The sequence below is a fragment of the Protopterus annectens genome, chromosome 6.part0 (assembly GCF_019279795.1).
Source record: "Protopterus annectens isolate FY-2018-M chromosome 6.part0, PAN1.0, whole genome shotgun sequence".
Taxonomy (NCBI): domain Eukaryota; kingdom Metazoa; phylum Chordata; order Ceratodontiformes; family Protopteridae; genus Protopterus; species Protopterus annectens.
The window spans coordinates 1,705,166,835-1,705,191,484 of record NC_056737.1 but is presented as its reverse complement, the minus strand read 5'-3'; the positions used below and the strand labels follow the sequence as shown (position 1 = coordinate 1,705,191,484).

The following is a 24,650-nucleotide window of genomic DNA, read 5'->3' as shown; positions in this document are numbered from 1 at the left end:
CATCAACTAAACAAATGTATGTCAGAGAGCACCTTCTAAATGATAATCTGAAAATATCTTGTGCCTAGAATGGAGCCCCCCCCCCCAAAAGAAGTACAAATTCAAGACAAAAAAAATCAGTAATGATAAACACAAAACTTATCCTTTGTTATGTTATGCACAAAGTTATGAAACATATTAATGCTCTCAAATCCAAAGTTCAACAATCCATTCCAGGACCGGAAGCAAATACGAAGAGTAATTATTCAACTTTAATTATCTTCTTCTTTCAGAAGGTTTTCACAAGCTGGGTGTGCATATTTTATCAGCAGTTTACTTAAAACTGTCACTTAAATTTTATTGTTTAACAACTGCCCTCTTGTTCCTTGTTAGGATTCTCTTAGGTGGTCTTTTTTTTAATTCTCTCTGTGCCTGCACACACACCCACAAATAACACATAAAAATTCAGATGTAAACACGTGCATACATATACAAGGCTGTCAGCCATTAGCTTCCTGTAGCCAAGGGTATGATTCCTCCCAACCTCCATTTGCCTTCATGCAACTCTGGGCAAGTCAATTAACCAGAGTGCTTCAAGACAATTGTAAAATTGGCCTAGGCTCCTTAATGATATCCTGGACCACATGCCTAGTAACATCATATTAACCTATAAACACAGAAGTACACATACACATTTTAAAGTAAATGTTTTCAAAAATCATCTTGCAGAAACAGATGCAACAGTGAAAACAATGGAGTTAATTTATTATGACACTGCAAATTGGTGCACATCCTACCTTCAGAACAGGGACAAATCTAGACATAACAAGGGACACTTATTTTTAAATATCAGTACTATTAACTTGAAACATTGGCAGAATAAGAGAATGTGAATTAACAAGCATTTCCTGAAGTAAAACTGACATTATTTACTAAGAGTAATCCACCACCTTCTCACCCCAAATCATCAGTTTTCATATGGATCAAGAGGGACCAGCAAAATTTTAAGCCAAAATCAAGGAAAGATTAGATGTATGCCTAAGCAAAAATCAAGGAGAGATGAGATGTATGCCTATATGAAGTAAAGAAGATACAGAAATTCTGAACTTTTATGCTGCTTATAATTCATTGGACCCAAATCAACAAAGAACAAATCTTAAAAACAAAAAATGTTTAGGAAGCAGAACTGCATTCTGTAAAACTACACAGACTGGAAATCTCTCCAACGAGAAGCTTTTCACCAGAATTCGGGGGGGGGGGGGCAGAACGGATTTTCTTAGTGTTCTAATTCAAAGTATGCTGCTGGATTTGTAACCTTCGACAACAGTTTTAAACATCAACCTAACATAATGCCTGCATGGATACCAGGCTAGTCCTGCAAATAAACTTCATTGTGTAGCTTTAAGTTGGACTTCCACAGTCTTAATTTGCACACTGGGTAACCATGCACAAGTCACTTAAAAAGAGTTCTCTCAAGTGAGCCTTAAAAGGAACTTGTACCCACTTGACTTATTATACCCCTAAGAAGGCACCTGCTTATAGAGGGCTTAACAAGAAAACCACCACCGAAAAAAAAAAAAAAAAAAAAAAAAAACATGCTCTGCAACCTGAAAGTATTAACTGTGTCCCCCCCAACAAGAGATCGATTGAGAAGAGGTATTCAAAAAGGGCAGCCTGAATGGCACATCTGTAAAGCATTTCACCTCAAAATTCCACGGGTTCAAAAAGCAATAATTACTTAAAAAATGCAAAACTTCAAAATATGCTAAATTAAACCACAAAAAGTACACACAGAAACTTAAGATATCATCTTCCTATAAGTAATCCCACTTTGCACATTCCAGTAACAAGGAAGAACTGCTCTCTCAAGTGGCCATCAGTGTGCACGACTGCTGCAAGGTTGCGCTCCACATCCATACCTTTGCAAACAGGTGAGCTTGGACTTTTTCTTTCTGGTGAACTCCTGTGCTCCGGGGACCTCCGGGGATGCCTGATCCTTCCCGGTGTAGCTGCAGAAGATGCAAAAGACACATCTGTTGTCCAAAGTAAAGTGGGAGACGAGCAAGGAGAAGGGGGGCTTGTAGCCACAGAGGACACTGTTTGCTGTGGGGGGCGAGTAGGGCTTCCACGGGAGCCATTCTGTTGCGTGGGGCTTCCACGCGAGGCGCTGGTGCCAACGCGAGTCGGGCTGCGAGATGATGACGTCACAGTCTGGGTGCCCACATTTGGGCTGCCGCGTGCCGCAGAAACAGATAGTACTGTGGCTGCTGACCCACGCGTGGGACTTGTGCTGAGCGAAGCTGTGCGCACCCCACCACTGCCATTACGCGTGGGACTACTATGTTGATGTTGTTTTAGTTGAAAGGGCACAGTAGCCCTCATGGGCAATAAACGGCTACCAGGTGCTCCTCCTCCACCGCTTGAAGTGCTACTCGAGGTCGGAGAACCATTCCTTCTCACCCGTTGTTGTGACATCACTTTGCTTGCTCGAAGCCCTGTAATGCCTAAAGCTCACTTCCTTGAAGTAAATATGTACCAAGAGTTTCTAAAGCCAAACCAAAATAGCCACGAGTTTCTTTCGGAATCACTGACACGGAGAGTCAAACTCCCAGACCTTCTCACCAGTATACGAACAACCCCATCTGCCATCCACCAGCTCTTTTCTTACACCAACAATGCCAACCCCAGGGAACAGGCGGCCGTCGTTAACCATTGGCCATGCGTAATCTCCATCGCCCAAGCGGCCTTCGTCATTGGCGAGCTACAACCCGAAGCACCACCTCCACAGTCTTAAAGTGGTAGTTTTTTTTCGATTTTTCAATTAAATGAGGATGAGACCACTGCACGAGTCCAAGACTTCTCCATAGCAATGAACCTTGTGTGAAACAAAACAGAGATGGGGCGCCCTCTGGTGGCGATAGTACCTTATTTTGATTATTATTATTATGTTTTCCCTTTTATTTACATGCTGAGCCCATTCTGCTTTTGTACAGCTGTAGTGCCACAGGACTGACCAGAGGAGAAACAATGAGGATTTGTTGCACAGGTCAGTTTTTAATACAAAGGATATGCCGGAAAGCTGGGGTGACAGAGGGGAACTACACAAAGCAGGAGGATTAATGTAATAGCATGTCTGGCATAGTCTGCTGACAAATACCATCATATAGTCTTATATTTAATTTCCTCAGTCTTAATTTGCATGTTTTGTGACTGAACACATCGATTAACTAGGAAGTATTACAAGTTGACTTCCTAAAACAAGTGTTTTTGCCTGTTAGCCAGTATTCTGCATAATTAGTATCACAAATGTATTTTTTGGTGTAGAAATAAGTGGAGCATGAAATTAAATTGGGTGGTGTGATAGTGCAGTGGTAAGGTTTCTGTCTGATAGCTGTTGCTTTGCCACTTCGGTTCTTGACTAGGGTGCCTTCTGTGTGGAGTCTGCCAATCCAATCTGTGTCCATGTGGATTCTTGGCAGGTGCTCTGATTTCATCTTGGAGGTGTTCTGTTGCTCTTTAGTGATCCTGCAAACTGCTTGTCAAAGTGTGTGTGTGTGTGTGTGTGTGTGTGTGTGTGTGTGTGTGTGTGTGTGTGTGTGTGTGTTTTGCAATAGGATGGTACCTCATCCTAGATTAATTTCTCTGCCTTTTATCGTCAGAGTGCAAGACTAGACTCCACTCTGGAATTAAAGATGCACAGACAAAGCCTGTAAGAGATTCTGTGGACTGCCTTGTGTGTATAGATGATGTCAGAAGATGTTCCTTTGTAACATAGTTAATAGTTTAACTGGGCGGCGAGATAAGTAGTCTATTTGACAGCTCTCATTTCCATTCACAACTGGGGGCACAGCAAGAAGAAACTATCTTGTGAATATGCATATTAAACAGCTTAATAAAGACATTTTGTTATAACTGAGCTGGGTTATACCCACTGAGCTTGAAGGTTCATTTATGAAGAGACCATTAGAGAACATGGTAAGTTCTTGGAAACCCACATAGTGTACAGGTGCCAGAATCCAAATCTCTTCCCTGGTGCTGAGAGGCAGCATGACTATCTTCCGTGCCTGTTTGCAGGTTGTCAAGCATTAAAGTAACGTATCTAAAGAAAGCCATGGGGAACAGTCTTGAACACACAGACACACACACACACACACACACACACACACACACACACAGCATATAAATTTGGGATACTCAGCTGCTGACTGACACACCTATGTGGCTGGTGGCTTGACCAGGCAGTTTTTGTGGGAGTTAGCAAGAAAAATGTACACAAAGCACATACATTTTTCTTAACTTCTTAAACTCTAGCTGTCTGGTATGCAGTGGTATTAGAGGATTTGCATGGTGCTGTTTACTTGCATTATGTCTCCACACAACATGTCACCTGTCTCACTGGATGTCACACGAGAATCACCCATTACCATCAGTTTAAAAAATAGGTACGAGAAAACCAGATATGAAAACCGAGTAATAAAGACAAAAATAGTATTAATCATTGAAATTGCTACAACTAGTGATTGGACTGTCTTGCATACAGAGAGACACAAAATCATAAAATATCAGCATTTGTAGGGAGAAACAAGAGCAATGTGGAAGAGACAACCAGACAATTCCAATAGTAGTAGGAGCAATGGATCTAATGTAAAAGAATATGTAGCTGTGTTTAGATATACTACCAATGCACGTAACTCTGTATGAATTGTAGAAGGAGTCAGTTGTGGGCACTGCGAAGAGCACTTTTGGCTAAAATCAAAGATTGAAACAAAACTAATTTCATGAACTTTAACTATACCCTGACTTGGGAATGGGGTCAATTTCCATCATGGTATTAGAAACCCAAAAGACTTGGAGAAATTAAACCAAGGGATGTCACATTGCCATGTTGACATCTTGACTTGACATCTAGAAACAAAGTCCAAGCTATAAATCAATTTGCTCTTCCTATTCTAAAATATAGTTTTGGGGTGATCAACTGGCCCCAAAAAGTACTGGGTTGATCGGGCATGAAAACAAGAAAAATGCTTCATTGTTATCAAGTGATATATATGTTCCTTGCTCTGAAGGAGGTATGGGCCTCCTAAAAATTGAATACGATCTGAACTCATGGGACTGCATACATATATGATGACCTCATTAGATCCAAACATGGTGAAACTTTTAAAACCATGAGGAGAAAAAAATCTAAGATGACATATTTGCTTATTTAGCAGAGGCATTTCAAGTGAGAATGGAAATCAAAACAGCATCAGCCAACATATAATCTTCAGTGATCAAAAACCATGAACTCCAAGGAGTATTTCCTTTCCAAAACTTTATTTGTGCATACCAGTTTCAGCTATTTAGCCTTCATCAGTGCATTACAACCACCGTATCCAATAAAGATTAAATACCCAGTGTTTCCATCTGATTAATTACAGACATTCATTGAGACCTGGTGGGAATAAACCTCGTCATACTTGTGTGAACTACTTGATTCTATGTGTACTTTTGGATTCTTCATGCTGTTGCCTCTCCGGTGTGCTTATTTCTGGACTTTTAATAACAGTGTGCAACATTTGGAGCTGATGTTAGACTGATGTGTATGTCCCAAGTAAGTTCTTGTTTTTTTGGACATACTTTTTGAAGTTGGATATTCTTTCGCTGACTCCATCTCTGTTTGGTGATTATATCAGTTTTGGATGCTTCCTTGCTGAAGAAATTGGTTCCATTCCTTATTGGTGAGTCTTTGGGTAGTTGGAACTTTACCTCCCACCCATTGGTAATTTGGTATATGGTTTCATCTGGAGATACACTGGGTTTCTGCAATGTTGTGACAATGGGAAAAGAAAATAATGGTTATCCTATATGGTGATGTCTTAGCGATGGAAATACCGAAAAATAAGTAAATTGTGCTACATTTGAAACAATTAAGGCTTATTAACTCTTAAAATGGATTTGGCTCGACTTCTAAATGGATTAACAGCAGACAAGAATGATACTGGCATTTTTTTGAGTTCCAATGTGGAACGGACACAACAGGTACTTTTTCTGCCTCCATTACCTGTATTGAATTGTTTAAGCAGATTTTCGCTGGTATAAAAGAATTAAGAACTAACGTCTAGCACCTGCAGCTGTTTAAAGCATGTCATGTGGGTCTATATTACGTCTTCAAAAAGCCTCTTCAGTGAAAGCCTGTTTGCCAACCAATAAACACTGAAATCTAACTCTCATGAATGGCTGTTTCAGCAAATTTTTTTCCTAGGGGAAAAAACTGTTGGCCATCGTCAGGAATTTGCCCTTTTCCCCACTGTATTAATCTAGTATTAGCCCAGTGGGAGAAAGAGACGGTATTATGTGATTCCAGTCCTTGCCATAAACACCTACTCTATTATGGATGTTTTGTAGATGATATTTTTATTTTATGGAAAGGGGATGCTAGCCAACTGATTTCTTTTACTGACTATCTGAACAATACAACTAATTTTCTTATATTTATAGTCGAGACCTGCCTCCATAGGAAAGGCTCCTGGAGAAACCACTACCTACATTGCCAGAGTATGCACCCCAACCATATTTATAAGAATATCTTTGGAAATCAAGCCACAAGGGTCTCACGTTTATGCACATCAGATGTTGACTTTATAACAGAATGTGACAAATTGCACTGTAATTTACATGCAAGGGGCTACAAAGAGTCAGATCTTAAGTTGACCACTGACCTTAAAAATATGAGAAGCCATAAGGGCCATCCCAATTGACCATTCCATCCTCTGATGAGCATAAGAACAGAAATTCACAACTTAATTGTCTTTTGACGTATAGTACTGATAATAAACAAGTGTGTGACACCATTAGAAAATATTGGCCTATATTGACTGCTGATGAGAGGATTAAAAATATCGTAGGAGACAAACCCAGGTTCTCGTACAAGAACAAACAGAACATAAAAAGCCTCTTATGTAATAAAGATGGCTTTGGTCACCAGACATACTCGGTAAGAAAATGCACTTTCAGATGCCATCGTTGTAAAGCTTGTACTTTGACAGCAGCAGCATCTTTATTCACCCTATCTCCAATAGTACCTATGTTTTTGATGTATTTGCAAATTGTACTACTCAACATCTTGTCTATATGGCATCTTGCTGCTCATGTAGAGCTTTCTATATAGGAAAAACGGATTAGCACCTTAAGGATCGGATTCTGCGTCATATGAGAGGCATAAGGAATGCTGATTTAAACAATGTTTTTGCTATGCAGATTGTTCATAATCCAACACGTGTTTAAATTTAAAGTCCTGGAATCTATCCAACCTAGCCCAAGAGAAGGTGATATAAAGAATCGGACAGAAATTAGAGAAATTAACTGGATTATTCATTTAACAGTACATTGTCCTCCATGCTTAAACAGTGTAGTGCCATTAAGACATATCTTAAAAGCAAGGAAGCTAAGGATTGGGCCTTGAGGAGGCTATGTAACTTAGAAAGTTTATTTATCATGATGCAGTGTTTCTTATTTACTGCTGCTACAAAGCTTCCAGCAGCCGTATTTTCTGCCTCTGCTAATACCAATTGTCACACACACTTTCTGTTGCCATGGCAATAAGCAATAAGAGGATGATTGGACTCAATGAGTCCTATAGTAACTTATCACCACATGGATACATGTCTAAGAAAACAATTGGTTAAAACTAAGTTCATCCAATAGGAAAGTTACCACTGAATGCTTCACTACTGGCTGTTGACTAATTTCTAGAACTGCAGTTGGCCGCTATGCTTCCAATCAATACTAAAACTATGAATTTGCATATGTGGTTCACCCCACATTTGTGATTGGGAATCTAGGTTTTAAATAGAATCTGTAGCAGGATTCACATATTATCTGAAGAAGGCTATATCAGCTGAAAGTGCTTATCGGACCAATTTTTATTCCTGCATTTTACAGTTTTATTCAATAAATTTGTGGTTTTAACAGTTGCATCATGGTGCCATGGTGGTCTGCTGAAGGTTTTTCTTGCAGTTTGTTTTGTTCCCATTGGCAGCTTTAGCAGTTGTAACAGTGTTTATTTTACTTACTTTTCCCCACTGTAGTGCGATGTCTGAGTTGGTATATTTAGTTAGGGGGTGTGGGGGGGGCACAGCCCCCCACTTTGAAGGGTGTGAAATCTGGTTTTTGGTTGGTCAAGCGATCCCCCCCCCCCCAGGAAAAAAAAAAGTCGCTGAAACAGGCATTCAAAAAAGTTGGATTTCGCTGTTTATTGGTCAGTGAACAGGGATTCGCTGAAGAGGTTTTTCAAGGATGTAATATAGACCCTATCATGTGAGGGTTTTTTGTCCTAGAGGTCTTAGAGTACGTTTGCAGCCTTTTGTGAAAGGGTTGGATGAGGAGCTAATAAAGGATTGGCAAGAGACACAACAATCTGCCTCAATGCTCATTGTTAAAGTATTATTGACTAATGAAAGAAAGACAGATGGTTTGGTGGACAGTATTAGGCAGCTATGTGAGGCTGTTAAAAAGTTTGAACAACAAGATGACTATGCTAAACAACTGGATTTGTTAACAAAAAATCTTGCAGGGATGGAGAAGGAATTAAAAACACGTATGCTTAAAAATTTTGAGAGACTCTAAAGATTATCAAAATGGAAATCAGCTTGATAATAAAAAGGTAGTTAAGTTCACCAGTAATAAGGAGTAACCTTTTTTGCAGAAGCATAAGAGGAGGAAATCCATTTTAAAACGGGGGGGGGGGGTAGTACCCCTGAATCTTCAGCTGATGTTTTTTCTTCAGCTAATGAGATGGATTTGAGGACTCTTTCTTCTTCTCCCACTGCTAATTAAAAATCCACTGTTTCCCCTTTAGGCCAGTTAAAAGGGCTCGAAGAAAACATCAGGGTAGGAGAAACCACTTTAGAGACATTATTGCATCTAATGGTGTCCAAATAAATAATAATTTTAATGTTCACAATATTTCATCTTTGTCTTTATCTTCTGTGGAAATTGGATTATTAAATAAAGGTTTGGGTTTCATTCCATATTACTTAGTTCCAGAACATGTTTTTGCTGGAGATATTGTTTAATTTTGTAGATTATTGAATTTAAAATTGTGTTTTTTTTTTATAAACAGGAGTTGAGTGACCAGGGCATTTCCGGTTTTAGGTTTAAATCATCCACATTTATGCCCCCCATTAATAAGTTTGTGGCTAGCTTTCAACAAGCATTAAAGGAGTTACATTTTGACTGTAATGCTCATTCCACCATTAAAAATTTTAATCTTACTAGGTTATAATGCCGAGCTATGAAGAGTTTGGCTGATAATAAACATGTAGTTATTAGTAAAGCTGACAAGGGAGGTAAAATTGTCTTGTGGGACTGGGTTATGTATTTTTCTGAAGCCCAAAAACAGTTAACAGATCAACATTTCTATCAAAGGATGCATTTGGATTCAACCCCCAAGTTTAAGGTAGAGGTGGATGGTTTTCTTAAGTTAGCACTCGAAGAAGGTATAATTTCTAATGAAAATTTTCATCAGTTAACTGTACAAGATCCAATGAGGCAATATTTCTATCTTTTACCTAAGATCCATAAAAATCCCGAATGCCGACCCGGTAGACCAATTGTTTCGGGTAAAGGGTCACTTACTGAACCTCTGTCTGAGTTTCTTACATATTACCTGAAACCATTGTTAGGGTTGATACAATCTAGGATTCGGGATACGACTGAGTTTCGTACCATTATTTATCAGATGCAGTTGGACGATGGTTGGTTGTTATATACATTAGATGTTAAAGCTCTGTACACTAACATTCTTTATTGGGTTGGTCTGATGGCTGTGAATATTGGTTGAATAAGGCCTCATTATACAGCCCTGGTTTTATTACAATAAATGTATCTTACAGAACACGTTTTAACTAAGAATATTTTCTATTTCAAAGAGGAATGGTATTTACAAATTAGTGGTACAGCTACGGGGGCTTCATTTGCTTCCATTTATGTAGATCTTTTTATGAGACTTGTGGAGTAGCATATTATTTATGTTGAATCTCACAACACTTATCTGAGAGCCATGGACATCTGAAGGAGGTATTTAGCTGATTGTTGGTTGGTCTGGAGATCAGATGTTATATACTTAACAAAATTTGTGGAGTATTTAATGACAACAAATGGGGAATTCAATTCACAGTACATCATGATCCTAGGCAAATCACATTTTTGGATGTGTTGGTTAGTGTAGAGGAGGATGGGACATTAAGTAGTCCGGTTTTTAAGAAGTTTCCTCAGGTTGATACCCTTTTACATGTTGACAGCTGCCACCCACCTCACATTATAAGAACATACCTAAGTCTCAGTTTCTTAGACTAAAAGGATTTGTTCATCTGAACTGGCATATAATAATGAGGCTCAGGAGATGATTAATTGGCTGTGTGACATAGGTTATAAACACTAATATATTGGGGGTATGTGATTCTTTACATAATACTGATAGAGCACAATTGTTAGAATATAAACCTAAAAATACATCTAAAAAGTTACCCATACTTATTACAAACTTTGGGAGCAATACTGGTTTCTTTATTGATTTGGTTCAGAAATATTGGCATATTTTGTTATTGGATGATCGGTTGCAGAATATATTGCCAGCAAAAAGTCTACTTGCATTTAGACAGGGTAAAACTTTGGGGTTTAGGTTCATAGGTTGTTAGAAGGCTATTGGCCCTAGGGCCTATACAAGCCTAGCCATAACAATTCCCTGGATATTTCTTCCCACAACATTTACTTCCCTGGACCCCTGTCTAGCAGGGTGACTGACGTGATCCCCGGGGTGAATTTCCTATCGCCCATCCAATCGTCAAGGTTCCTTTTGAAGAGGGCCAAGGAGGTGCTGTGCTTGACATGTATGGGCAGTCTATTCCAGAGTATGGGGAGTCTCTGGGTCAGGAACCTATCCCTCCAGCATGTTTTGTTCATTATAATGACAAGGTTTAGATCCCTGGAGCATGTGGCTCTGAGGGATTGGGATTTCTTTAAGTGGAACATGTCCAACAGCTCAGGGTTTGACATGGCCTTGTATGTTAAGCAGAGATCGCCTCTGAGTAGACGATATGCCACAGAGTATAGCTGGAGTTTTTTTTGACGGTCAGCATAGGGCATCTGCTTTAGGCCTGTGATTCTTTTAGTGAGGTATTTCTGTGGCCTTTCCAGCTGTTGCAGATGTCTTGTGAGGTACATACCAAATGGGGCATTGCACTTTATAATGGGTCTAATGAGGGATGAGTACAGTGGGACAATGACCTCCTTTTTTTCTGGATGAAAAACCCTTAGTGATGAGGTGTGCCACATAGAAGGATTTCCTGACTGTTGTGGTGATGTGGTTATCGAAGGTGAGACCACTGTCCACCTGTATCCCTAAGTCTCTCATCACACTTTCAGTGTTTAGTGTACTGCCACCTATGTGGTAATTCATGGGTACATGTTTTTTCCCAAAGGGGATAACTATACATTTCTTGGCATTAAGCTTGAGCCCATGGCTCTGGCACCAAGCATCTGTTTCTGTAAGGCCCTTTTGTAGAATATCCACATCATTTGGGGATTCAGTAATGGCTCCCAGTTTGCAGTCATCTGCGAACTTTGTTCGCCAGAGTCCCTTATTGTTGGCCTGTACTTCAGAGAAGTAGATGCCAAACAAGAGCGGTCCCAGGACTGAACCCTGAGGTACTCCACTTGTCATTTGTCTGGAGCTGGATTTGGAGTCTGCTACTTTTACAGTCTCGGTTCTGTCAGTAAATCAATTGGCAACCCATCGAGTGACGTAGGGATTTATGCCGAGCTTAGTAAGTTTATCTATGATTACAGAGTGAGGGATGGTGTCGAAGGCCTTGGCGAGGTCCAGATAGGCTGTGTGGACTGCCTTACCCTCATCCACAGCTCTGGAGACTGAGTCAAAGAAGTCAGTCAAGTTCAGGAGACGAGATCGGCCCTTCACAAACCTAAACTGGGTGGGGTCCAGTGTTTGAAGGTTGCCAATGTCTTTCTTTATAAGTTCCATGATAATGCATTCCATGCCCTTGCAGGCTCATAAGACTGATGGGACGGTAGTTCCCGGGATCCAAGGTCGATCCCTCCTTGTGGAGTAGGATAACTGTAGTTGTGCGCCACTCAGTGGGCACGAATCCTGAGGTGAGGCTATGATTAAACATGACGCTTAGGTGAGGTACCAGTTCATTTTGTAGTTCATGTAGTACACAGCCCAGGATGTCATCTGGTCCCATGGATGCTGTATTCTTAGCTTTGGAGAATGCAGTTTCTACCTGTGTGGCCGTGATTACTGGAATTTGGCAATCTTTTGGTATTGAGATGGGCCATTTAGGGGGTGAGGGGGGGTGACATTGGCACTAAAATCGATCTGCCAGGATATTGGCAATATCCTTGGGATCAGTATATTTAATGCCATTCTGTTGTAGCTCAGAACAGATCTGAGCATTGCTGCTTAGATTCTTGACATGACTATAGAATGCCTTGTGATGGTCTTTGGAATCTGGCAATTTTATTTTTGTAACTAGCTTTGGAGGATTTTATGAGGGATCTCAGCTTCTTACTGAGGCTGGTAAGGGAGTTTTTTGCATTCTGGGATTTTCCTCTTTTCTGCAACAGTTTCTTCCTTCTGTTGTATAGTTTGTTTATGTCAGGGGACCACCAGATTGGCTTCCTTTTTTGGAAGAGAACATCTTGGTTCTATTTGGGATGGCACGATTCATGCATGAGTGGATGTGCTCGTACACTGCCTTAGTGTAGGATTCAACAGTCGAACTTTCAGCTCCCATCTGCATGGGTGTCATGACGTTTGTCACTTCTGACTTGAGTACCATGAAGCTGGCTTTGGAGAAGTTTTTTACGGAGGTTTCCTTACTGGGGGGTGGGGGTGGGATGTGAATGTCAAGGGTGATTAGCTTATGGTCAGACCTGACCAATGAGGGGGTGACCACTGGTGTGGAGCATCTATCTCCCATGTTGGTAATGACCAGTTCTAGGATATTGGAGCCCCTGGTGGGACAATGGATTAGTTGATCCAGGGCATTGGAATTTATGAATTACAAGAACTGTTGGGAAAAGGTGTTGGTACCAGAGTAGTTTTCCCAGTTAATGGAGGGTAGTTAAAATCACCCAGTATTAGGGTGTTTGGTTCTATCTTAATATTTTCCAGTATGTTCAGAAAGGTGTAGTGAGAATCTTGGGGCATGGTGGGGATCTGTAGCAAGTTACAATTTGGATTGCAGTCTTACCTAGTGTTAGTTGCACCTGGAGAATTTCAGATGCATTTTGTTGGGGAACTAGCCTGGAGGTGTGAATATCCTTGGTGAATATGGACACTCCTCCACCTTTAGTGTTTCGGTCTTGGTTTGGTGAGCGAAAAATATGGTAAGAGTTGTAGCCTGGTATTGCAGGGGTGCTCTCTGGATCCTTGAACTAGTGCTCAGTTACTGCACAGATATCAATGTTCGCCATTTTTAGGAGTGCCTCAAGAGAGTGCATTTTGAGGTTTAGACTTCTAGCGTTCAGCAGCATTACCTTCACATTTTGCATGCTTGAATCTGTTATGGTGGTGGTTTTGTCCTTTGAACCTTGCCTAACAAAGGCACTATAGGGATGGCAAGAGCTTTAGCCAGTAACCTGAATCCCAGGGGCAACAGGTGCAGACCATCTCTGGCAAAGCATCGTGGTTTGCCAATCATGTCGTACCAGGCAGACAGATACTGAATCCCCTTTGAATGACACCAGAAGCTTAGCCAATTGTTGAAGTGAATCATTTTGTCCTTATACTGTGGTATAATTCTGGGCAAAGGCAGGATGCTACTCAGGGCTACGGTCATACCTGCCTGGGCCACATGATCTGAGAGCTCTTCCATGTCTCTTTTCATGTAGTCCAGGGAGGTACGTCTCAAGTCATTCACTCCAACATGGACAATGACAGAGTCGTATTTGTACTTGTTGTGGAGTGACTTGAGTGCATGTGTTATGTGGTGGATCCTGGCACCCGACAGGCAGCTGACTGTAATTTTCTCCTTGTTCAGCCTGGTGAGTGGGGCATCAGTATGCCTGACTATAGAGTCACCTATGACTAAAGTGTTGGGTATGTTGTCTTGCCTTAGGGGCTGTTGTTGGGTGACACACTGGTGTTGTGAGCTGTGTGTCACTGTGGTTGTGACTGGCGTTTGTTTGCGTTTCAGCTTCGGAGGTCCTTGTTCAATCATTCAGCTTACTTTAGGGGACAGTTAGTAAAAGGATGTTAACCTTGTGGTCACTGCAGCTTTTGTAAATATATGTGCAAAACAGAACAGTTCTGTGCTTCTAATACATCTAAGATTTTTCAAATAAATGTTTTTGGGATTTTTAACATGGATTGGGTGGTATATTTAGCCACATGTAGCTGCTCAGCATTTTATGTTGGGCAGACATCTCATCCACTTAGATTTAAGATTTTAGAGCATCTTAGTGGTATTAGATGTGCAAGATTGTCAAATGCTTTGTACAAACATACTCTGAAACATAAAACAGCCAGGTTCTAGTTTACTATAATTGACAAAATCACATTGAATAGAAATAATAAGGGAGGTTGGCACACTATTTTAGTTACTAAAGAAAAGGGTTGGATTATTAAGTTGGGGGGGTTTATTCCCACCGGGTCTCAATGAATGTTTGTAATTGGTCAATCAGATGGAAGCACTGGATATTTCATCTTTATTGGATATGGTGGTTGTTATGCACTGATGAAGGCTAAATAGCTGAAACCGGTATGCAGGAATAATTGTTGGAAAAGAAATGCTCTTTAGAGTTCGTGGTTTTTGATCACTGAAGATTGTGTGCTGGCTGATATTGTTTTGCCAGTTCGTATTTTCGCAGCTGTGCACCTTGCCATACTTGTGTGAGCTGTGAGCTGTTTGATTATAAATGGAGATCAAACCAGAAGTAGAAAAAAATCGGACACCAACTGAATGTGCCAAAAAACAAAAGAAAGAATATAAGGAGAAGGATCAGATGAGAAGGAAAGAAATGTGGAAAAGCCATAAATATAGTGGCAAGTACAGAGACCGCATGAAACAACCTCATGCTGACCAAGATTTGACACAGGAATGGTTAAGGAAAGGTGAATTAAAAATAAAAAGTGACAGGCTAATAATGGCAGCGCAGAATAGCAGACTGTGTACACATTGGTTTACAAAACCCATTGAAAAGGTGGTAGAAGCAGACCAACATATGCAGGTGCCGTAAAAAAGAACTTGAAACAGTTGCACATCTTATTGGTGGGTATGATAATTTCCTAGTAGAGGACACATATACTGAAAGGTGTAATAATGCTGTAAGACTGCTGCATTGGGGATTGTGCAAACATGACAAACTGTAAGTAGCTGAGAAGCATTGGAAACTAGAACCACAAAGCGTTATAGAGAACAAGTGTATTATCATACTGAATCACCCATTACCAACAGTTCAGAAAACAGATGCAAAACACAGATATAGTAGTCCATTAAAAAAGACAAAAGGTCACTGAAATTGTTGCATCCTGTGATTATAGTGTCTTATGTACACAAAGTCATAAAATATCAGGATTTACAGGCAGAAATGAGAGCTGTGTGAATGAAAGATACCCCAGGCAGTTCCAATAGTAGTAGGAGCAATGGGTCTGATAAAAAAAAAAAAAGAATTTACAGCATATTCTTGGATATGCTACCACTACAAGTAACCCTGTATAAATTACAGAAGGTGACAAATCTGGGCACTTTGTGGGTTCTGAGAAGAACATTCATGACTAACATTGTCTGAAATGGTACTAACGTCACAAACTCTAATCATATCCTGACTTAGGAATGGGTTCCATTCCTGTCATGGTATTAAAAACTCAAAAAAGTTTTGAGAAATTAAACTGAGGACTGAGACAGTGCAGATGATGATTACACAGATTACTTCCAGAGAAGGAGAGCTGCCCAGTAGTGTTTATTCTTACCTGCCTGGCTAGCTTTTTAATTGCCTTCTCTTATTGCTAACCACAGGTTGCTGCTGATGCAATACACCAGTGAAAGGTCCAAATATCCTTTGCAAAGTTAAGGGAATCTCTCTCTCTTACCTGGGAGCTATGGTATTGGATTTAGGAAGTTTAATGGTGTCCCTATTCCTAGTACCTTTTTTTTTCAGTTTCCACACACTTCACATAGTAACCTACACAAGAATATTTTGGCCAAGTAAGCAATATTAATGACTGTGGTGTGGTTTTGAGTTACACCATTTAAAGCATGAATGTTCTGACAGAAACACATATTTCATAGGTTCATAGGTGTGTACTAGGCTAATGGCCCTTAAGCCTTTACAAGCCTAGCCCATAGAAGTGCCCTGGCATCATGCCACACGACGTTAGTTCCCAGTGCCTCTATCAAGTAGACCCACTGGAATGATCCCCGGGGTGAACTTTCTATTTCCCATCCACTCATCAAGATTTCCCATCCACTCATCAAGATTTCTCTTGAAAAGGGCCAGTAAGGTGCTCTGCTTGACATGTATGGAAAGTCTATTCCAGAGCATGGTCAGTTTCTGGGTTATGAACATCCAACACGGTCTGTTGATTGTGGTAATGACGTTGAGGTCTCTGGAGCATGTGGTGTGGAGGGATTGGGATTTCTTTAGATGTAGTATTTCTAACAGAGCTGGGTCAGACATGGCTTTGTAAGTCTAGCAGAGATTGGCTCTTAGTAGACGATATGAGATAGAGAATAGCTGGAGGTTTTTGAGTCTGTCCATGTAGGAGATGTGTTTAAAGTCTAGGATCCTCTTCATGAGGTACTTTTGTGGCCTTTCCAGCTGTTGCATGTGTCTAGTGAGGTACATGCCAAATGGGGCATTATACTCGATGATTGGCCTAATGAGGGAAGAGTAGAGAGAGATGACCTCTTTCTTCTTGGATGCAAAATCCTAGGTAATGAGACGTGCCACATAGAAGGACTTTCTGACCACAATGGCAATGTGGTGGTTGAAGGAGAGGTTGTTGTCAACCTATGTCCCCAGATCTCTTATAATGCAGTGGGCTCCTATCGATGTGGTAATTAGTGAGAACTGATTTTTTCCTAAGGGGGATGACGACGCATTTTTGTCATTAAGCTTAAGGCCATGGTTTCGACACCAGTCATTGGTCTCATTGAGGCCTTTCTGTATGATGTCTACATCACTTAGGGAGTTAATAAAGGCTCCCAGCTTGCAGTCTTCTGCAAACTTGGTCAGCCAGAGTCCCTCCGTGTTTGCCTGGACTTCTGAGAAGTAGATGCCAAACAGGAGAGGACCCAGGACTGATCCCTGTGGGATTCCACTCATGACTGGTCAGCAATCTAACTTGGAGTCCAGCCAATTTGCAACCCACCTAATGATATAGGGGTTGATGCCTAGTTTGGTGAGTTTATCAATAATTCCTGAGTGGGGAATGGTGTCAAAGGCCTTGGCCAGATCGAAGTAGGCTGTATGAACTGCCTTGCCCTCATCCACAACTCTGGTGACTAACTCAAAGAAGTCAACTAGGTTGAGCAACATGTGGGGAAATACTGCACAACGCACACCACATTTGTGTGTATCACTTTTACACTTCAGTCTAGCATTTTATAAAATAGCCTAATTAGTTGCTAAATAGGATTTTTATGCTTCCTGTATTGTGCTTCCCTCCACCATCCCCCAGCCCACCTCCCCCCCCACACACACACACAAAGTCACACAGCATGATATTGTTTTTTTTTCTCCCTCAGATTCTTTTTCTCCTCTTCTCCTCCATAGTATCTTGCCAAATGGCTCCCCCATCATCGGTCACTCATTCAGTCCATTTGTTCCTGTTCTCATAGAGGCAAGGACCAAACACTTCTAGTCTAAGCAAGAGTCCTATGACCCATTTGTTTCATCTTGACAGAAAGAGGCAAGGGTCTGGTCATTGGGGTTGGCCAGTCTGCAGGATCCTGCAGCTCCCTCTTAATCTCCCAAAGCCCTATCCCCATGGTGGCAAGAGCCCTGTGGTCCATTTGATCCTGTATAGAGGGATTCATCATCTCATTCATCAGAGGCAGAGAAGTGGAGAAATCAAGAAAAAGTACAAATGGAAATATTTCTAGAAAACTTAAATATACCAAGGTTAGAGGTAGACGAGGCTCAATAATTACCAGTTAAGATAGGAGGAGATTAGATAAAAAATGGTGATGTATAATCAATCTGCAGGAAAGTTTCCAGGAGGAGGTGCTATTCCAGTGGAAGTTTGGAAACTAGGAGGGAAGAAAGTGATAAACAAAACTTTCCAGATCTTTAACGGTAGTTTAAAATGAGGGGAAGCACCAATATCCTGGAAAAAAATGCTGTGGTGGCTGTAATACCTAAAGACAGTAGGGATCTAACAGATCCAGCTTCATACGGGCACATTTCAACTTTAAACCATGATTATAAAGTGTTTATGTTGATAATGGCTAAAAGAATGGCAAAGGTGTTGCCAAAATTGATAGATATGGATTAATTTAGTTTTGTGGGGCAAAGGCAAACATTTCACAACATTTAAAGAACAACAATGATCCAGAGGGAAGCAGAATATGAGAAAATACCACTTTTGTTATTGGGTTTTGATGCAGAGAAAGAATTTGACAGAGTAAGCTGGGATTTTATGAGTATGGTAATGGAAGTATTTGCATTTCCTGATACAATAATAAGGTTAATAAGGAAGATATATAACAGATCAGAGGCAAAAATCAAAGTGGGAGGGTTCCTCTCTGATAAGTTCTGTTTGAACAGAGGAGCCAAGTGGGGATGTCTTCTTTACCCTTTGTTATTTGCATTATATTTAGAAGCATTGGCAAAGAAAATAAGGGACTCAGAAATTCAAGGATATAATTGGTGTGGTATTCAAGAAGTGTTGACTTTATTTGCAGATTATATTATTTTGTACCTGATGAACCCAGAAAAGGACATCTCAGTGTTGTGGAACATTCTGAGACAGTTCTGTGTGTTTAAGGTATAAAATTAAAAAATAAAAATAAAACAAAGGCTATAGCTTTAAGCTATGTACCACATGTGAATTGGTTCAGCAATACTTATGGGGTAAGATAAAAATGAAGTCTTTAGGAGCAGGGGTTAAAAGGGATTCTGTTATGGCATTTAAGGATATGTGGGTAGAGACTAAACAAAAGATAATACAAAAACTGAGAAACTGGAAGTTCTTGCCTGTGGATATGAATAGCAAGATGCAAGTAGTAAAATGTTTAGATCTATATCATGTTATCATAAAATCAAAATGTTGAACGGCACAACAGCGAAAGTGCCGAAATGTGGAGGGTCCGTTTTTGAGATTGCAGTACAATGAAGATTGTGATGTTTGCCCTTTCCTCACTGTAGTGCCATCTCAGAGTTGGAATATATATTTAGTGGGGGGGTGCAGCCCCCCACAATACCGAATTCGAGTTTCAGCATTTTCGCTCTTGTGAGCGTTCAACATTTTGTGTCTTCGCTGTTATGATATAGATGCAAATGTTTTTGTCCCTTTAGTTTTATATGCAGGTCAAGTATATTTTTATCAACAAAAGGAGAATTTGTGGATAGTAATAAAGAGTGGAAGGATTTTATCTGGGTGGGGAAGAGGTCAACAGTTAAGTAGGATAAGTTGATCCTCCCAATAGAACAAGGTGGTTTAGGATTATCTGATCTGAATGGTTATTTTAGAGCTACACAGTTAAGGCTCTTGTATATATCACACAAGCAGAAAGCTACAATTGAAAGTGGAAATGCATGATGATAAAGCAAAAGGGCATTTAAGAAATAAGGAAAGAGTGTGATTTTGTTATATTCGTAAAGTAGCAGAAAGTATACTGAGATCTAAGCCAACACTGGAATGAAGAAAGGAGATTGTGCTGATGGGGATGACTGCAATTAAGGGGACATAGAATATGAAAGAGGAGGAGGGAATTTACTCCAGGAAGCTGGCAAAACAGCAAAAGCTATTGGGAACAAATAACTAAAGAAAGGAAGGTAATAGAATGGGAAGAGACTAAGAGGACATTTGGTTTGCAGGCTAGAGACTGCCTTCCCTATCAGGGACTGATATCAGAGTATAGACAAAAGGAAAGGGATAGGGGAATCCTAAATGAAAGGTCTGCACTGGTTGAGTTTTTAATTGAATCTAGAACAGAAGCTGCTGATAAAAAAGGGATATAGATGTTGCATGATAACTATAGGAATCAATCAGAGGTGGTCAAAAAAGAGTGGGAAGAAAGAAATTAGATAAGCAACTCACAAAGAAACAGCGTGAGGACATATGTATGGTTCCCAAATATGCAACAAAATATAGAAGATTTAGTATTTTTGCCTGGCAGTGTTTGTATAGATACTTTTATAGCCCAAGCAGACTCCAAGTAGATGCAAATGTAGGAGGTACAATGGGAAAGAAAGAAGTAAATGGACATATATGTTTTGGGAATGTAGTGAGTTGGCAGACTTTAAAAATTCCCTACAGAGTACTCAGTCAGGACTACTGGGTAAGCAAATGAGTGTAACCAAGGAAATATTTTTTGAGCTGGGACACAGGATCCAAATTGCCCTGACATAGTAAGGCCTTGTTAAGTTTAATTTGTGGTGGCTACCAAAAAAAAAAAAAAAGTACTAAAAAATGAAACTCAAAACCAGTTGTACTGGAAGTAGTAACTATTGTAAGATAGATAAAAGAACAGGAAGTGGGATCTTTACAAAAGGGTAGGAGTAAATTACATACATTTTTCTTTTATTTTATGAGGTGAGTATAGTCAGAGTCTGATGAAGTCTGAATGTGAACAGACAAAAGTGGTCACTCGGTGTGTAATAAAGTGTTGGCTTGAAGGAACAACACAGTGGATTTTAGAATTTTTCTTGTTTTTATTTTGTTTTAAAGTTTGGTGCTGGCTGTTTGTCTATTCTGCTTTTATTAGTCAAAAGGCTGAAAAACTATAATCCTTGTGCACAGTTTAAGTAAAATTTTAATTTCCTGAGTGCTCCCACCTAGAGACCTTCTGAAATCAGCACTTGAACAGACTATGTCCACTCTGCAGTTTAGAACAAGGAGAAAATGGTAGAAATGTTCTATGCAAAAACAAAAAAATGATTGCCACAACTCATAGTGTTAATTTTATACATGTCTTAATCACTTTGTCATGTTTGATTTCATCATTATATAACAAATCCAAACTGGAAGAGTTTGCAGATTACTTATGTCCTTATTTATTAATTCCATTATGATCTTTTCCATAGCCTTACCAATGAGGCTAGTCAGACTTATGGGTCTATAATTTTCTGGGTCCATTGACATCCCACCTTTGTGGGATGGAATGACAGTTGCTGTCCTCCATTTGTCTGGTACAAAGCCCTTTTTAAAGCTGGCATTGAATAACCTCTGCAGAGATGTAACAGGTTCTGCTTCAAGATGACCAGTAAGCAGCCTGGAATGCATTTACTATTAGCTTTGTACAGTGCCGGGCATTGTTTCTAAGGTTTCTAACACAGTTAAAGAAGGCTTTGTGGTTGTCCTTTGTCTGGGTGGCAGTTTTTAACTTATATCTGGCTTTGGTTGATTTGATCAGAGTCTGGAGGTCCCTGCTAAATTTAGCAAGAGCTTTTTTTGCATCTTGAGAGTTAGATTTATTTTTATATGCAATGAGGACTTTGGAATTATTGAATTTTTGATTGGATGAATACATACTTCAATCTGAAGTTTGTGAAAGTGTGCTAGTCTCTATTGAAAAAGAAAAGGTGATGAATGTTGTTTAGTCAATTCAAGACCATTAACAATATGCAATTGTGAGTAGAGGATTTTCATGATAATTTTGTGGAATAAAGTTAATAGAGTCAAGTCTCGTGATGTTGGATACGTGGTATATGGGATTACGGGGCAGACGAGTACAATATGTATTAGTTTTGGTTAGGGAGATGACAAATAGTATAGGGAGTGCTTGAATGTTTGGACAGCTTTTGTCCTGTGATGTTGAAAAAGAATGTGGCAGTGTTTCCTGTGATGTTGAAAAAGCCTTTGACAGTGTTTCCAGTGCTTAGATTTAGGAGATTTCTCAAGCATATGCTGTTGTTCGGAAACTTTTGTTTGTTTATTCCCCCTCTACTGTACAGATTATAATTAATGGCTAGATGTGATTGCCCATCATGGTAAACAAGATGTGAAACAAGGATATCCCTTTAGTGGACTTATTTTTACCATTAACTATAAATATTATTTCTTTTGGTACTAGTATACATTCTGATTAATCCCGGAAGTTGTCACTGATGTTGGATTTTCCTCTCTTTTCTTCCTATGCAGATAACGTGATTATTATTACAAAAAATATTGATGAGATAAGGTGTATTTTATTTTATTTGCAGAATTATGTGCAGTTAGTTGGTTGGATTATGTTTGGATTTTACAAATGTAAAGTAATAATGAAAGGTTGGCTTCAATGGTATTCTGTGATACAGACAAAGTGATATTGTGTGTTAAGTTTAGGAGTTAGGGTATTATTATTCAGCAGTGGACTTCCATATTTCATAATGTTCAAAGAATGTGTAATTTATGGTCTCATTTTCCACTCAACCACAAGTAACAGTATGACTCAGTCATAGTCCATGTGGGTGTGAATGACCTGCCTCCCTGGACTATGTAAAGAGGCATGATGGACCTGTCTGAATACGTGTTGTGGGCTGGGATGAGCTTTGCATTGAGGAGGAGTCTACCCTCACCAAGAATGATACCACAATATAAACAGAAAATTATTGACTTCAATAATTGGCTTAGCTTCTGGTGTCATTCCAAGGGGATCCAGTATTTGCCAGCCTTGGACAACATGATTGACAGACCACACTGCTTTGCTAGAGATGGTCTGCACCTGTTGCTGCTAGGCTTTCAAATACTGGCCAAGGCATTAGCCACCCCATAGTGCTTTTTTCAGGCAGTGCCAAACCAACAGACCTTCCAGCGTAACAAATTCCTCTAATGCCAAGCTGAAGGTACTACTGCTGAATGCTAGGAGTCTTAACAAGAAACTGTACTCACTGGGAGCTCTCCTTGCCTTGGAAAATGCTGACATCTGTCTAGTTACAGAGACATGGTTAAAGGTTGTGGAAAGCACCCCAGCATTGTAAGTCTACAATGCCTACCACACATTCAGACTACCCTCTGAAAAGGAAAAAAATTAGAGGAGGCAGTGTTTCCATTTACATAAAAAGCCAAACACTGTAATAAACTTTCCACCAGGTGTTCTCAGTGTAATAAACATACAATATACTCCCCAAATCTTTTAAACTTAGTAAATCAAGTAAAAAAATCCAATCCAGGAAATGTTGAATTAAACTGCGAAAAAAAGAAACAATATAAAGAAACTGCAAATTCAACGTATCCTGCATATTAAATCACATATTAAGCAAATGAAGAGCATATTCCAAACAAAGTAAAGGCCTTTTGGGGGGAGGGCAGCAGAATAGGTACTAAATGATTAAGCATACATATTCAAAGTTTCTTGCTGCATCCATGCTAATATCTGATGTTTTTCAGAGCATAGATGTCAAAGCACTGTAGAAAATATCACCGTATTAAGCATATTAACAGCAAATAACATACAATATATCAATACCAAATGCTGTTTGGGTAATTTTGCGGGAATGCAGTGTACTTCTTTTGCATTTTTTGGAATTAACAGCAGCTTCCCTGTTTTATGGGCCATATCTGCATTACTGAATTACCAAATCCTTTGGCTCCCACTATACAAAACACTGACTTGGATCAATTTAGCCTATATACTTAGCAAAATGCAAATAAAATAAACAAACAGAAATTCATAATTCTGCCATTTTTTTCTGTGTTTCATTTTCTTAATGAAGCAGTCCTCTGAATGTCTTTCAGGGACAGTTTATAACACAGCACAGATGCATTTTCAGGACAGAGTCCATAAAAATATATATTCTGTACATGAGATAGGCTTGTAGATTATTTGTTTGGGTCTAGAGTTTTACAAGGATGTTAGCTTAAGTGGTCACTTGTAGGTCAAAGGTCAGGACTTGCATCTTCCTTAGCAGCTGAAAAGTCAGTATCTCTTGCGCACTGAATAAATAACACTATAGTATGATTTAACTTTTAATATTGTTTTAATAACTTATGATTTAATGCAAATTAACATTGGTTAATGCAAGGTATCAGCTAACAGTTCTTTGTAAGTGCATAAGAATTTCTGTGCTTATCGAAAAACTACAATGTTTACCAAATCAAGCCTTATACTGTTCCCTCAATATTCTGTTTGGTGTTTGCATAATATAATTAGTAGTTTATTAAAACTTGTAACTTTCTAACAGTAAAGACCACCATCTCAGACAATGGTAATCGTGTGCATACCTCATGTTCACTTTCTTTATTTTTTTCACATGGAGCTTTTTTCCTGGGCCTCTTCTCTAAAGGGTTTCTTTACAGACTCAGATTTTTCTGATAAAGAAATATTATACTTTGGTTATGGGGTTAATCCTGAATGGCAGAAATGATAAGACTTATTCTACAGAGATGACCCGTGAGAAAAGTTACAATACATTTTATTTTATTTAATTGATTTAAGACATTTTTTGGGGGGGGTATGACAAAGTCATGATGTCATGTGACGGGGCCCCCAATCCAGTGTCCTGCCTAGGGCCCATTCTGA

At 39.6% G+C, this 24,650-nt stretch overlaps 1 protein-coding gene across 2 annotated transcripts in view; it reads right to left on the bottom strand.

The window, feature by feature from the left end:
- FAM117B (family with sequence similarity 117 member B) overlaps nt 1-2,756 on the bottom strand; it is a 1,541,712-nt gene extending 1,538,956 nt beyond the window's left edge. For both annotated transcript variants that reach the window (XM_044075095.1, XM_044075096.1), the window contains exon 1: nt 1,899-2,756. In XM_044075095.1, coding sequence (XP_043931030.1) covers nt 1,899-2,454 — 556 coding nt within the window. In that variant the 5' untranslated portion in view covers nt 2,455-2,756. The remainder of the gene's footprint in view (nt 1-1,898) is intronic.
- Nucleotides 2,757-24,650: the final 21,894 nt, after the last annotated feature.